Source organism: Pituophis catenifer, unplaced genomic scaffold (assembly GCF_029215685.1).
Source record: "Pituophis catenifer annectens isolate HBS135680 unplaced genomic scaffold, rPitCat1.0.hap2 SCAF_5, whole genome shotgun sequence".
Lineage (NCBI taxonomy): Eukaryota > Metazoa > Chordata > Lepidosauria > Squamata > Colubridae > Pituophis > Pituophis catenifer.
In genome coordinates, this window is record NW_027256885.1 from 31,122,979 (window position 1) to 31,136,372 (window position 13,394).

The window sequence follows — 13,394 nt, forward strand, 5'->3', positions numbered from 1 at the left end:
TGTTCCAACTTCTGGAAATTTTTAAGAAGATGTTGGATAACCATTTGTTATCCAACAAATGGTATAGGGTTTCCTACCTGGGCAGGGGGTTGGACTAGAAGACCTCCAAGGTCCCTTCCAACTCTGTTATTCTATTCTATTCTATTCTATTCTATTCTATTCTATTCTATTCTATTCTATTCTATTCTATTCTATTCTATTCTATTCTATTCTATTCTATTCTATTCTAGTATTCATGAAGTTACTGTTAACAATAATGCCTCAAGCGATGTGCAAGTGTAACTTGGACGAGCCTCTTCCTATTCGTCACACATATCACCAGCTTGGAGATGTAAACATTGCTGGCATTATTTCTGTATTCGCAACATTTTCTGATGCTATTGATTTTAGTCAACACCCTTCTCAGGCACTTCAAGATGGAGTTATGTAAGTACATCTTTCATTTATAATCAACTTCTGTAACATCTTGTTCAGCCACAATGGTGCTCGAAATATTTCCCTGAAAGTTTGTCATTGAAAAAGTGTCTGAAACATCCCTCTTAATAAAAGATGTATCAATCTATGGTCAACCTCCATTTCAGTTTCCACATGAAGTGGATAAAAACTTTTTATTTGAAAGCTGCCCAGAATCACCCTGAGATTGTTTGGATAAACAAATAAAAAGACCAAAGCTCATTTAATCGTACTTCTAAGTTATCAATCAATAAAAAGACCAAACTCATTTAATCATACTTATTTCTAAGTATAGACTGTGGAAACAGATAAAATTACTACCACTAAAATATATATAGTATATAAGAGCAGTGATTACCCTTTCTCATTTGATTATATTTGTAACAAAATAGAGTTACATTCTTCTAAATATAATGAATGTCTATGAATATATGGTTTGCTACTAGGCATTTCTCATGTATTACAAAATAACTCTTCCAACCTCAAGCCAGTGTTTGTTGTTGTTGTTGTTGTTGTTGTTGTTGTTGTTGTTGTTGTTGTTGTTGTTGTTGTTATTATTATTATTATTATTATTATTATTATTATTATTATTATTATGTAAGTTCTGGAGTAGTATATATGTACTTCAATTTTCCTAAGCATTTCTCAGGTTTCTAGCAGAAAGATAAACATATTGCACTAAAATATGTTCCACTGAATATTCTATTGAAAGATTCCATATTCTAAATCACACCCTTCTTAATACAGGTGAAACTCAAAAAATTAGAATATCGTGCAAAAGTTCACTTATTTCAGTAATGCAACTTAAAAGGTGAAACTAATATATGAGATAGACTCATTACATGCAAAGTGAGATAGTTCAAGCCTTGATTTGTCATACTTTTGATGATTATGGCTTACAGCTCATGAAAACCCCAAATTCACAATCTCAGAAAATTAGAATATTACATGAAATCAATAAAACAGGGATTGTACATAGAACAGTATCGGACCTCTGAAAAGTATAAGCATGCATATGTACTCAGTACTTGGTTTGGGCCCCTTTTGCATCAATTACTGCCTCAATGCGACGTGGCATGGATGCTATCAGCCTGTGGCACTGCTGAGGTGTTATGGAAGACCAGGATGCTTCAATAGCGGCCTTCAGCTCTTCTGCATTGTTCGGTCTCATGTCTCTCATCTTTCTCTTGGCAATGCCCCATAGATTCTCTATGGGGTTCAGGTCAAGTGAGTTTGCTGGCCAATCAAGCACAGTAATCCCATGGTCATTGAACCAGGTTTAGGTAGTTTTGGCAGTGTGGGCAGGTGCCAAGTTCTGCTGGAAAATGAAGTCAGCATCCCCATAAAGCTTGTCTGCGGAAGGAAGCATAAAGTGCTCCAAAATCTCCTGGTAGACGGTTGCGTTGACCCTGGACTTAATGAAGCACAGTGGACCAACATCAGCAGATGACATGGCTCCCCAAATCAACACAGACTGTGGAAATTTCACACTGGACTTCAAGCATCTTGCAGTGTGTGCCTCTCCATTCTTCCTCCAGACTCTGGGTCCTTGGTTTCCAAATGAGATGCAAAAGTTGCTCTCATCAGAAAAGAGGACTTTGGACTACTAAGCAACAAACCAGTTCTTTTTTTCTTTAGCCCAGGTAAGATGCTTCTGACGTTGTTTGTTGTTCAGGAGTGGCTTGTCAAGAGGAATATAACATTTGAAGCCCATGTCCAGGATCCGTCTGTGTGTGGTGGCTCTTGATGCACTGACTCCAGCCTCTGTCCACTCCTTGTGAAAGTCCCCAACACTTTTAAATGGCCTTTTTCTGACAATCCTCTCTAGGCTGCGGTCATCCCTGCTGCTTGAGCACCTTTTTCTTCCACTTTTCCCTTCCACATAACTTTAATGTGCTTTGATACAGCACTTTGGGAACATCCAACTTCTTTTGCAATTACCTTTTGAGGTTTTCCCTCCTTATGGAGGGTGTCAATGATGGTTTTCTGCACAACTGTCAGCTCAGCAGTCTTTCCCATGATTGTGATTCCTACTGAACCAGACTGAGAGACCATTTAAAGGCTCAGGAACCTTTTGCAGGTGTTATGGTTTAATTAGCTGATTAGAGTGGGACACTTTGAGCCTAGAATATTGAATCTTTTCACAATATTCTAATTTTCTGAGATTGTGAATTTGGGGTTTTCATGAGCTGTAAGCCATAATCATCAAAAGTATGACAAATCAAGGCTTGAAATATCTCGCTTTGCATGTAATGAGTCTATCTCATATATTAGTTTCACCTTTTAAGTTGCATTACTGAAATAAGTGAACTTTTGCACGATATTCTAATTTTTCGAGTTTCACCTGTATATCCCAAGTTTTAGCTTTCTGGAAGAAAAAAAGAACACCTGTGGCATTTTGGGTGTCCTGGAATTCCATAGATGTTTCCCTCCCTAGGAAATTGTTTATCCATTAAAGGGGGTAGACAGAAGAGAGCCTTATAATGTTTAGCATTCATTTATACTTGATTGGGTTAGCAGAGGAACACAAATAATGATAAACCTGATCAGACAATGGGAATATTGGAAAGAGGTAAATATGAGAGGTCCTTGGTGCTCTGTGAGCTTGGTTGTATTCATGCAGATGTTTCATTACCCAAACTAGGTAATATCCTCAGTATGCAAAAACAAACAAACAAACAAACAAACAAACAAACCAACCAACCAACCAAGCTCACAGACCTCTCATTTCAGTCCTGAGACACAAATACAGGTAAATATTCTTACACTGAATTAAAGTTCAAACTTACTCTTTCCTTTTCTAGAATGGTCATTTTATATTTCTTCAAAAACAAAGAAATAAACAATAAGAGTTCTTTGACAAGAAAGAAAAAACATTTCTTGAGTACTAAGATTGAAGCCAAGGTAGTCATGAAATGAACAAAATTATTTAGACAAAGTTTCAATATGAAAACTCAGGAGCACCCTAAAATTGAGTGCATTCACAGAGGCTCCCATACAACTTTGCAATTGCAAACATTTATCTTTTCTATAGTTGACCTATGGCGCTGCTCCCCTTATGGATAAAGAGACTCAAGCAGTTTTCTTCCAACAAATGTTTCCAGATGAATCCCACCAAAGTAGGGGCCTCCTCCAATTATTGCTGTATTTTAGATGGATCTGGATCGGGGTTCTTGTTGTGAAGGATGACAAGGGAGATAAATTTGTACAGGAGGTGCTCCCCACATTTTCCCAACATGGCATCTGCTTTGATTTCATACAAGAGTTCCCTAGGGTAGATTTTTACATTGATTTTAATGATCTAATAGGTGAAGGAGTCCACATATACCAAGTTCTCATGAACAGTACAGCCAATGTCATAGTCTTCTATAGTGAAATTGAATCTATATCACATCTGAGAACATACCTCCAATTATCAGAAGTAGTGGATATACCAAAGAAGACAAAAATCTGGGTTACAACCGCTCAAATAGATTACACTTCCAGTTCATTTCATAAATCTTGGGACATCCATTTCCTACATGGGGCCTTATCCTTTGCAGTTCACACAAAGGAAGTCCAAGACTTCCAGAGATTTCTTCAAAACCTAAATCCAACTAAAAATCAACAAGATCATTTTCAAAAAGATTTGAAGATTTGAGAGGCCAAAGCTACAATATTTACAATGCAGTCTATGCTGTGGCACATGCTTTGCAATCATTGTATTTATCCAAATCCAGGGGAAGAATAATAGCAAAAAAAGGAAGGCAACAGTTTCACAATCACAAGTTCTGGTGGCAGGTAAGATTTTAAGCACAAAAATGCCAAAATCTCACCATATCTGTAGTTGCAACTTATGTCCATAAAATCTAACAAGCCATATTCTGTAAGGCTATTGATATTTTGTCTAAATGTGAAATATAGTAATGTCTTGACCAGCTAAAATATTTATATGCTCATATTAAAATTACAAAAGTGCATTACTTTTGAATTATGTGTTGAAACACAGTTTAGCAGTCTTTTATTCTAGATGCTTTGTTTGGAATATTTGCACTGAGTTTGATCCAAAATGCTCAATATACTCTTAGAAATTTAACATTCTATAAGTTTCCAATAGATTCACCATCATATTTTTTAAAAAAATGAACAATGAATTTTGATTGTTCAAAATACCTTCATGCCTACTTTTCAATTTTTAGATTAAGACATTCTCAACCAAACCTTGAATGGAAGGAAAAGGACTGATAAGAGCCTTGATGGTGCACTGGTTAGAGTGCAGTACTACAGGCTACTTCTGCTGCCTGCAATTTAGTAGTTCAAAGCCCATCAGGCTCAAGGTTGACTCAGCCTTCCATCCTTCTAAGATGGGTAAAATGAGGACCCAAATTGTTGGGGGCAATACTCTGTAAACCGCTTAGAGAGGGCTGTCAAGCACTGTAAAGCGGTATATAAGTCTCAGTGCTATTGCTATAATAGTGAGATTCTTACTTAAGAAAGACACAGGTTATTATAATTTCCCTTTTCCAAACCTGTTTATTTCAAAGAAGAAATCATTCACTATAGAGTTGACCATTTTTCACCCTGAAATGTGAATAGTGACTTGTTAGCAATGATTGTTATTAATGGACCCATCCATCATGCTTTATGGATATTACAAATAGAATATCTCCCCTAAAAAGGTTGGTCTTCTATAATGCCCACATTTTTGCCCTTCCATCCTTCTGAGCTCAGTAAAATGAGGACCCAGATTGTTGGGGGCAAAATGCTGAGTCTTTAAACAGCTTAGAGAGGGCTGTAAAGCACTGTGAAGCGATACATGTCTAAGTGCTATTGCTATATAGATTTTTCACTGTTTTACATTTTATATTCTGTAATTCTATATTAATAACTATGAAATACTATATTAGAATATTAGAAGTTTGGTATTTTATTTGTATATTTAGGAGTAATTGCTATGATATTTGTTTGATGCTGGTCTAAAAACTAGGATAAAACAAAAAAAATTGCTTCCTTCCTCCCTCCCTCCCTCATCTTCTTTAGCTTCACTATTTTCTGAGAAATGCCAGATTCAACAACAGTGTTAGTGAAAAGATTTCCTTTGATGAAAATGGAAAAATCATTGGTGGATTTGATATTATCAACTGGATCACATTCCCCAACCAGTCCTTTCTTAGGGTCAAAGTTGGAGCAGTAGATCCTACAGCGCCTCCAGACAAGTTCTTCAACGTCTCTATGGATTTTATCACATGGCCAGTAGGCTTTAATCAGGTTAGATATATGAATCTAGATTTGTCTGCCTACATCTATGTAGATAAAATATTATCTTTATTAACGGAAGTCCCATAGTTTTGTTCCTGTGCTAACCTACAGAAGCTAGGGGTGGGAGATATCTATAGGAATGTTGACATTTCTGCACCTGGAAGGGTGTGACTTGGAGGCCTCTCCATTTGGAACACTGCATCGATTGGGCCATGTGATGGACATGTGGGTGCTAGGCAGGGACTTGGATTTTTTCTATGAGTGGGGAAAACCTGGAAGCTTTCAGATTTGCGTTTTCCCAGATGTGCCAATATGACATCTCTAATAAAATGGAACTTTGAGGAACTTCTAGCCTCAGAGTCTTCTTTCCTTGGGGGTGTTACTTGGAACCCTGACACCTTACCTCTTTTAAAGTGGCTTGGAAATCTTGTATGAGTGGGTTCTAGTAATAGTTAATTCATCTTTGAGTGAAGTATTCCTTTACCCCTTAACGAAGCCCTGATCTGCCTCCTATTAAAAAGCTTATTGCTAGAACCTACATACTGGGCAATTTTTGTTAAGTATCGAACTTCCCATTTAGAGGAATGTTGTGGAAAAGGTGGCTCCATGACAGCTTCAGAGGACCTTGGATTTTTAACAAATTAGTTGTAGAATAATTGGTCTTTTATCTATGTAGATAAAATATTATCTTTACTGACGGAAGTCCCATAATTTTGTTCCTGTGCTAACCTACAGAAGCTAGGGGTGGGGGATACTATAGGAATGTCAACATTTCCCATATTTGGCATAAAAAATGGCACCCTTTGCTTTGTCCCACTATATACTCAAAACCAAGAATGGACAATAGGAACCATCGTTTTGATGTAAAAGCTCCACTCTTATCTATAGCACTAAGAACTAGTGAAGCTAAAGTGTCTTGGGTGCCCAGCTTCTTCTCTCAGGAATGATCGGGGTGCATATAGAATAGAATTCTTTATGGGCCAAGTGTGATTGGACACACAAGGAATTTGTCTTTGGCGTATATGCTCTCAGTGTACATAAGGAGAATAAAATACATTCATCAAGAATAAAAAGATACAACTTAGTGATAGTCAAGGTTACTAATAAGCTATCAAATCATACCAGGAAACAAGTAAAAACAATATAAATTGAAAGAAACAAGCAACATAGTTATAGTAATAAGTGGGAAGAGATAGATACTAGGAAGGAAGAGAAGAATAATAGTAATACATTCTTTTTATATATTTTACAATATCCTTTCCCCAGGAGTGGTGAGGGAATGGAGATTTTGCAGTATCCTTCCCCTACCACACCCACCAAGTTGCGCCCACAGAACCGGTAGTAAAAAAAATTGGATTTCACCACTCTGTGAGGAGATCTGTAGATATTTTCACAGCCCTCTTTTTGACTCATGCAGTATAGAGATCCTCAATGGAAGGCAGGTTGGTAGCAGTTGTTGTTGTTGGGTTTTGTTTTGTTTTTTTGTTGCAGTTCTATCCGTTGAAGTCTGTGTTTGTCTTGTTTGGTTGCAGAGCCAAACCAGACAGTTATGGAGTTATGGAGATGACAGACTCAATAGTTCCTCTATAGAACTGAATCAGCAGCTGTTTTTTGTTTTTTTTAAAGAATTTTTTAAAATTTATAATCAGCAGCTGTTTGGACACTTTGAGCTTTCTGAGTTGGCGCAGAAAGAACATACTTTGTTGTGCTTTTCTAATGATGTTTTTCATGTTAGGTGTCCATTTTAAGTCTTGAGATATGTGAGGGATACAGGAGCATGTCACTCTCTCAGAGTGTGCAAGACTGTGTGTGTGTTGTTGTTGCTGTTGTTGTTGTTGTTGTTGTTTTTACCAATTTTGCATTCCTTTGTCTCAACCTCTGTACCCAGTCAGCATACCTTAAGTAGTCCTGGCTTTCAGTTGGTCTGTAAACCAGGGGTGAAATGTTCCCGGTTCAGACCGGATCAGCCGATCCGGTAGTGATGGTGGCTGCAAAAATCCCTGCCCCACCTGTCCATGCATACCCAATCTCCTGGTCACCCATTTGCCGCTTCTTTTTAAAAATGCTTTTAAATGGTAAAAAAAGGTCTTATGATCCCAGCTGAGCCACGCGATCATCAGAGCCATTTTTATTACTTTTAAAAGGATTTTTTTACAACCTATTCAGCTGATCACCCCCCCCCCGAATGCGCTGTTCTACTTACCCCATGCCTCCTTTTGGCGTAGTGTGCACTGTGCATGCTTGGAACCCTGACACCTTACCTGTTAAAGTGGCTTGGAAATGTTGTATGAGTGGGTTCTAGTAATAGTTAATTCATCTTTGAGTGAAGTATCCCTTTACCTCTTAACAAAGCCCTGATCTGCCTCCTACTAAAAAGGTTATTGATAGAACCCACCATACTGACCAATTTTTGTTAAGTATCAAACCTCCCTTTTAGAGGAATGTTGTGGAAAAGGTGGTTCCATGACAGCTTCAGAGGGCCTTGGATATTTAACAAATTAGTTGTAGAACAATTGGTCTCAAAGTCTTTATATTACTTCATGATTCTTTTTTTTTTTTCCTGATTGGTTAGCTCTGTAGCCAATGTCCTTAAGAGAGAGCTTGAAACAGGGTTTGTTTCTCTTTGATGCTCTTTTCAAATACAAATTTTTCCCCCCTTTTTTTTCCCTCCCCCTCCCCCTCCCTAACCCCCCTCCCCACCCATCCCCCCCGTGACTTCTTCATAACAAAAAACCTAATTCATAACAGATTACTTACTCCCTCCTCTAAATACTGACCTTTACTTACTAAAAATATTATTAATATTATAACATCCCCCTTTATCCATACATTTCAGAAAAGAGAAAAAAAAAAAAGACATTATACTATAACGTTGTAGAATAACTTCTAATTTAGCATAATAGTATTATAACTCCCAATTTGGCAATAATCTGCCCTTTTTTCTCCTCTCCCAAACTTATATCTATATATTATTACAACAATTCAAAACCACCTTCCACTTTAAGACTATACGATAAGTCCTACTTTAACATTTAATCTTCTATATATATTACTATAACATTTCAAAGCAGCCTTCCCCATAAAATCTAGTTTAACATTTATTCCACTCTATCCATTTCCTCCACTCCCCTAAGTATATCACTTAAAATCCCTTTTCTTAAACTAATCAGTCTGCTAACTAACTTATTCACCCACTGTCCTGCAAAATTACCATACACAACAATTCTTAATATCTTTGATTCACTGCCCACACTACTTAAAAATATATGTATATATGTTCCATTATATCTAAATAAAAAAAGAAAAGACAATGACTTTAAATTTATCGTCCATATAATATCTTCTTTGAAGTCTTTCCACTGGATTGTTAGAACCAACATCCATAATAGGGTAACATAGCTTGCTAATGCAACAGTTTATTCAAAATCTTCAATCATATCTGCCCCCATCAGTAGTAATTATCTTCTTATATGTATAAAAGTAAAAACAACCACCCGAGTGACATTATAATTATATTCCATATAGTAATAATTGTGGGTTTCATCAGGATTATTGATTCCCATCATCGTAGTGGGTAACAACCCGATCTTCTGCGTGCCCCAGCATAATTCTCTTGCCTGATTCAAGATAATTATAATATATTTATCAACACAAAAAGAAATTCCAAAGTGGATAATTCAAATCCATCAGTTTAAGGCTCTTTTCACGTCCCAAGATTACGGCAATGCAGAGATCTGCCACTATCCTCAGGATGATATTGACCAATACGTCGCCTCCTCTATGTTTTCACATAATCATTCATATTTTAAAGTCACTGGCTTCACTGTTGCTTGATTTAGAAATTTCTATTTTTATGCAACCTATTTCTTTTTTTCTTTTCTTTTTGTGGGTTTGATTTCCATCCTGGTTTCCTTTCTACAGATTGTGTATCACCTAGTCGGTTTTCATTCTGCTTTGTAGATTGGTCTTGTTGGTTTTGTTTTTGTGTCTCATGTTCCTTTTTTATCCCTTGTATATCCCCTAATTGGTTTCCATGCTTGTCCTTGCCTTGATAAATCATCACATTAAAGTCAGATGCCACTTTTCTCAAATTTGTAGATAATCCAGCTGGGATATCCAATAAATCCAAAGGCAATTTATCTGGTACAGTCTCTGTAATTCGATATTTTCCCTTTATTTCCAGCTCCTTCTGCTTATCCTGTATTATACCTGAAGATGTTAAATTCATTTTCAACCTATTTTGATAAAATTCTTCCGCTCTTTCAACAGTATTTAGCTGGTATCTTTCTCCTTGATATCTCAATATAATACCAACTGGGGCGTCCCACCTAAATGGGATATTTCTCTTTTTTAACTCAGTCACCAGAAAACCAAATTTCTTCCTTTCCATTAATATCTTAGGTGGGAGTTCCTTGTAAATCCAAATCTTTCTTCCATACAATTGCAAATTAGAATTGAAGGAATTTTGCACAATATTATTCCTAATTTCTTTATCTGTGAAATAAATCACCACATCTCTAGGCAGTTGCCTTTGCTTGGCAATCCAGGAGTTTATTCTGTAAACTCTGTCAATCCTACAAAACACTTCATCAGGTTGAACCTTTAAAATCCCAGCTAGAATTTCAGAAGATATTCTCCTTAAATCATCTCCGTTATTTTCCTGCAAGCCTCTCAATCTTATCGCATATTCTGTGAAATTATATTGTACCATTAGAACCTCTTTTTCAATCCTCTGTTGCAGATTTTCTACATTACCAGACTTTTGAACAGCATCCATTTTAGATTTTTCTTCTGAGCTATTATCCTGAGTGTTTATCAAATCATTTTCAATTTTTTGAATTCTATTGTCCAATTTATCTTGAATTTCTTCCATTTTAGACTCTAGTAAATTAGTATTTGTATCCAGCTGTATCATAAATTCTGAAAAACCATTAGCCACTTTTAAAATTTTTCGCTCCAAAAAATCAAACTTAGATTTCACCAATTCTTTAATTTCCTGCTTAAATTTTTCAAGATGCTGATTCACAATCTCATCCCTTCTTTCAATCTCCTCTAAGAGAAATTCTATTATATTAAAATCAGGTTTCTGAGACTGAAGAGTTAAAACTTGTTCCTTTAAGTTGTTAATGGGGGAATCCCCCCCCCCTACTTGTTTATCTGACTTTATAAGTCTCAGTGCCATGTTTCCGCCCAGGCAGGCTTTGTTAAAAGAAAAAAAAAAAACAGGAAAAAAGACTTCTTTCCAATCAACAACAATGTCAAGTCTCCAGGGGAAAAAGAGAAAAAAAACCCACAGGAGCGAAGTTTTGTCTGCAAATGTAGCTAGTGGTATTTATTCCGCTACATTGTAATAGTAGAAAACGGAAGGACTTTCCCTTTCAGCCTCTTCTCCAGCCGCGGCAGACGCCATTTTAAAAGGTTTTTTTTTTTCCCTTTCTTTTCCTCTTTTCTCTTAAGTAATTTCTAAAGGATAAGTAAAATACTTGCGATTCAATATTACAGGTCCAGCTCACATTTTCTTTGAATAATCTGTTAAATTCGCAGGCTTGCTCTTGACGCCTGGCTCTGCATTAGCAGAGGTCTCCCAAAGCCCGGAGCAGCGGCTGGGGATATGGGGCATCTCATCCGCTCCGTCCCAAAAGTAAAAGAAAAACTTTTGGGACTCTGCAGAGAGTTCTACCCACCCCTGCCGGCTCTATCTCCGTTTCCTCATGGAAACGGAGTTTTTTCGAGCCGCCATTCCGTTGTGAAGGCGGCTCTGACAGGCAGTGGAAGCTGACGATCCCGAAGGAGCATCTGGCGGCGGCCAGCAGCAAACCGGAAGCCTCCATTACTTCATGATTCTTAATGGAGTGATCACTGAGAGAATGATCTTGGAAGACCTTGGGGTAAATTGAGATATGGTGAAGAGATGCTGCCTAGCTAACAATATTTTAAGAAAGTGCTTAATGGGCAGAGAAAAAAACCACAGAAAGGAACCACTCAACATTCTGAGGTTGTAAAAGCGATGGCAGGAAATAATACTTCCAATGATCTGTTAATAGCCCTACAGTAAGGTAAAATTAGCTCATTTGATCATGTTTCCTATATGGTATATCTGGGAAGGTTCTTAGTTTATCATTCCCTCCTTAATCTGTTGATTACCCAGTAATAATATCTCTTCAAGCTCTTCCTTTCCCTTCTGTACCTTAAAAACTTCTTCTTCATTCATGAATTGGGATCACCTTTTTCTAGGTGCAATGATCCCTGTGAGGCAGGATACAGCAAGGCCAAGAGAGAAGGGGAATCATTTTGCTGCTATAATTGCCTTCCATGTCCAGAGTGGGAAATATCCAAGGAGAAAGGTAGGAAATTTCCAAACATAATGAGACTAAGCCATGAGAGTGCAACATGGTCTCTAATCCACTATGTCCACTCTATTGTGCTCTTTTTCAGACATGGATGACTGCTTTCGGTGTCCAGAAGACCATTATCCGAACCCTGACAAAAATACCTGTATTCCAAAACAGATCACATTTTTGTCCTATGGAGAACCCTTGGGCATCAGTCTGACTGTTCTTTCTCTTTGCTTTTTTTTAATGACATCTTTGGTCATCACCATCTTCATGAAACACAGGGACACTCCCATTGTCAAAGCTAACAACCGAAATCTCACTTATACACTTCTAGTTTCTCTTCTCCTCTCTTTCCTTTGTGTCTTTCTATTTATTGGAAGACCCAATAAGGTTGTGTGCCTCCTTCGACAACCGGCTTTTGGCCTCGTCTTTTCTGTGGCAGTTTCTTGTGTCCTGGCCAAAACCTTTGTTGTGGTTCTAGCATTCATGGCCACCAAACCTGGTTCCAGATTGAGGAAATGGGTGGGGGGAAGAATGGTAAGTTTCATTCTTCTCGCTTGTTCCCTTGTCCAAATAGGTTTTTGTGCTGTGTGGCTGATAACATCCCCACCATACCCAGATTTTGATATGAAGTCAATGTCTGAAGAAATCATTATGGAATGCAATGAAGACTCGGTCATGTACTACTGTGTTTTGGGCTTTATGGGTTTTCTTGCTCTGCTTAGCTTCTCTGCTGCTTTTCTAGCTAGGAAGTTACCTGACAATTTCAATGAAGCCAAATTTATCACCTTCAGCATGTTGGTCTTCTGCAGTGTTTGGCTGTGCTTTATTCCAACCTACCTAAGCACAAGGGGAAAATATATGTTGGCTGTGGAGATCTTCTCCATGATCTCCTCCAGTGCTGGATTATTGGTGTGTATCTTTCTTCCCAAGTGCTTTATCATTGTGATGAGACCTGAACTGAACAACAAACATCAGCTCATGAAAAGAAAGTTTTAAGAAATCTTTTTGTTTACTTGATATTCTTTATAGTTACATATTGAAAAATGTGGATATTTAACCCAAGATGCAATGTACACTTTTATTGGTATTCCATGTTGCTTGCCCCTGAGATTTGGATATCTCAGAACAAATTGTATAAATAAATCAACAATAGCACAAATGTATTTATCGATATTTATTTTTATTGATTTATTTGGTTTGTATATATAAGATCACAGGTATAAGTATAAGCATGATTATGAAATGGATACAAATAAATGGGGACAATAGGACAGGGAGGGTAGGCACGATTGTGTGGTTATGCACCCCCCTTACAGACCTCTTAGGAATGGGGTGAACAGTCTAAGGTTAACGTTTTTGGAGGCT

General features: G+C 37.3%; 1 protein-coding gene across 1 annotated transcript; it reads left to right on the plus strand.

Annotated features, from left to right (window-relative positions):
* The first annotated feature begins 268 nt into the window (after positions 1-268).
* Positions 269-13,025, plus strand: LOC139317624 (vomeronasal type-2 receptor 26-like). The gene is made up of 3 exons (XM_070944708.1): positions 269-426; positions 11,926-12,035; positions 12,127-13,025. Exons 1-3 carry the CDS (start codon positions 269-271, stop codon positions 13,023-13,025), a joined length of 1,167 nt encoding a protein of 388 aa, XP_070800809.1.
* Positions 13,026-13,394: the final 369 nt, after the last annotated feature.

What these genes read in the sequence shown, in the direction of transcription:
- LOC139317624 (XM_070944708.1), top strand. Translation starts at nt 269, where the DNA reads ATGTGCAAGTGTAACTTGGACGAGCCTCTTCCTATTCGTCACACATAT. An exon ending in GCACTTCAAGATGGAGTTAT is followed by an intron (nt 427 to 11,925) that starts GTAAGTACATCT and finishes ACCTTTTTCTAG; the next exon opens with GTGCAATGATCCCTGTGAGG. An exon ending in GGAAATATCCAAGGAGAAAG is followed by an intron (nt 12,036 to 12,126) that starts GTAGGAAATTTC and finishes GCTCTTTTTCAG; the next exon opens with ACATGGATGACTGCTTTCGG.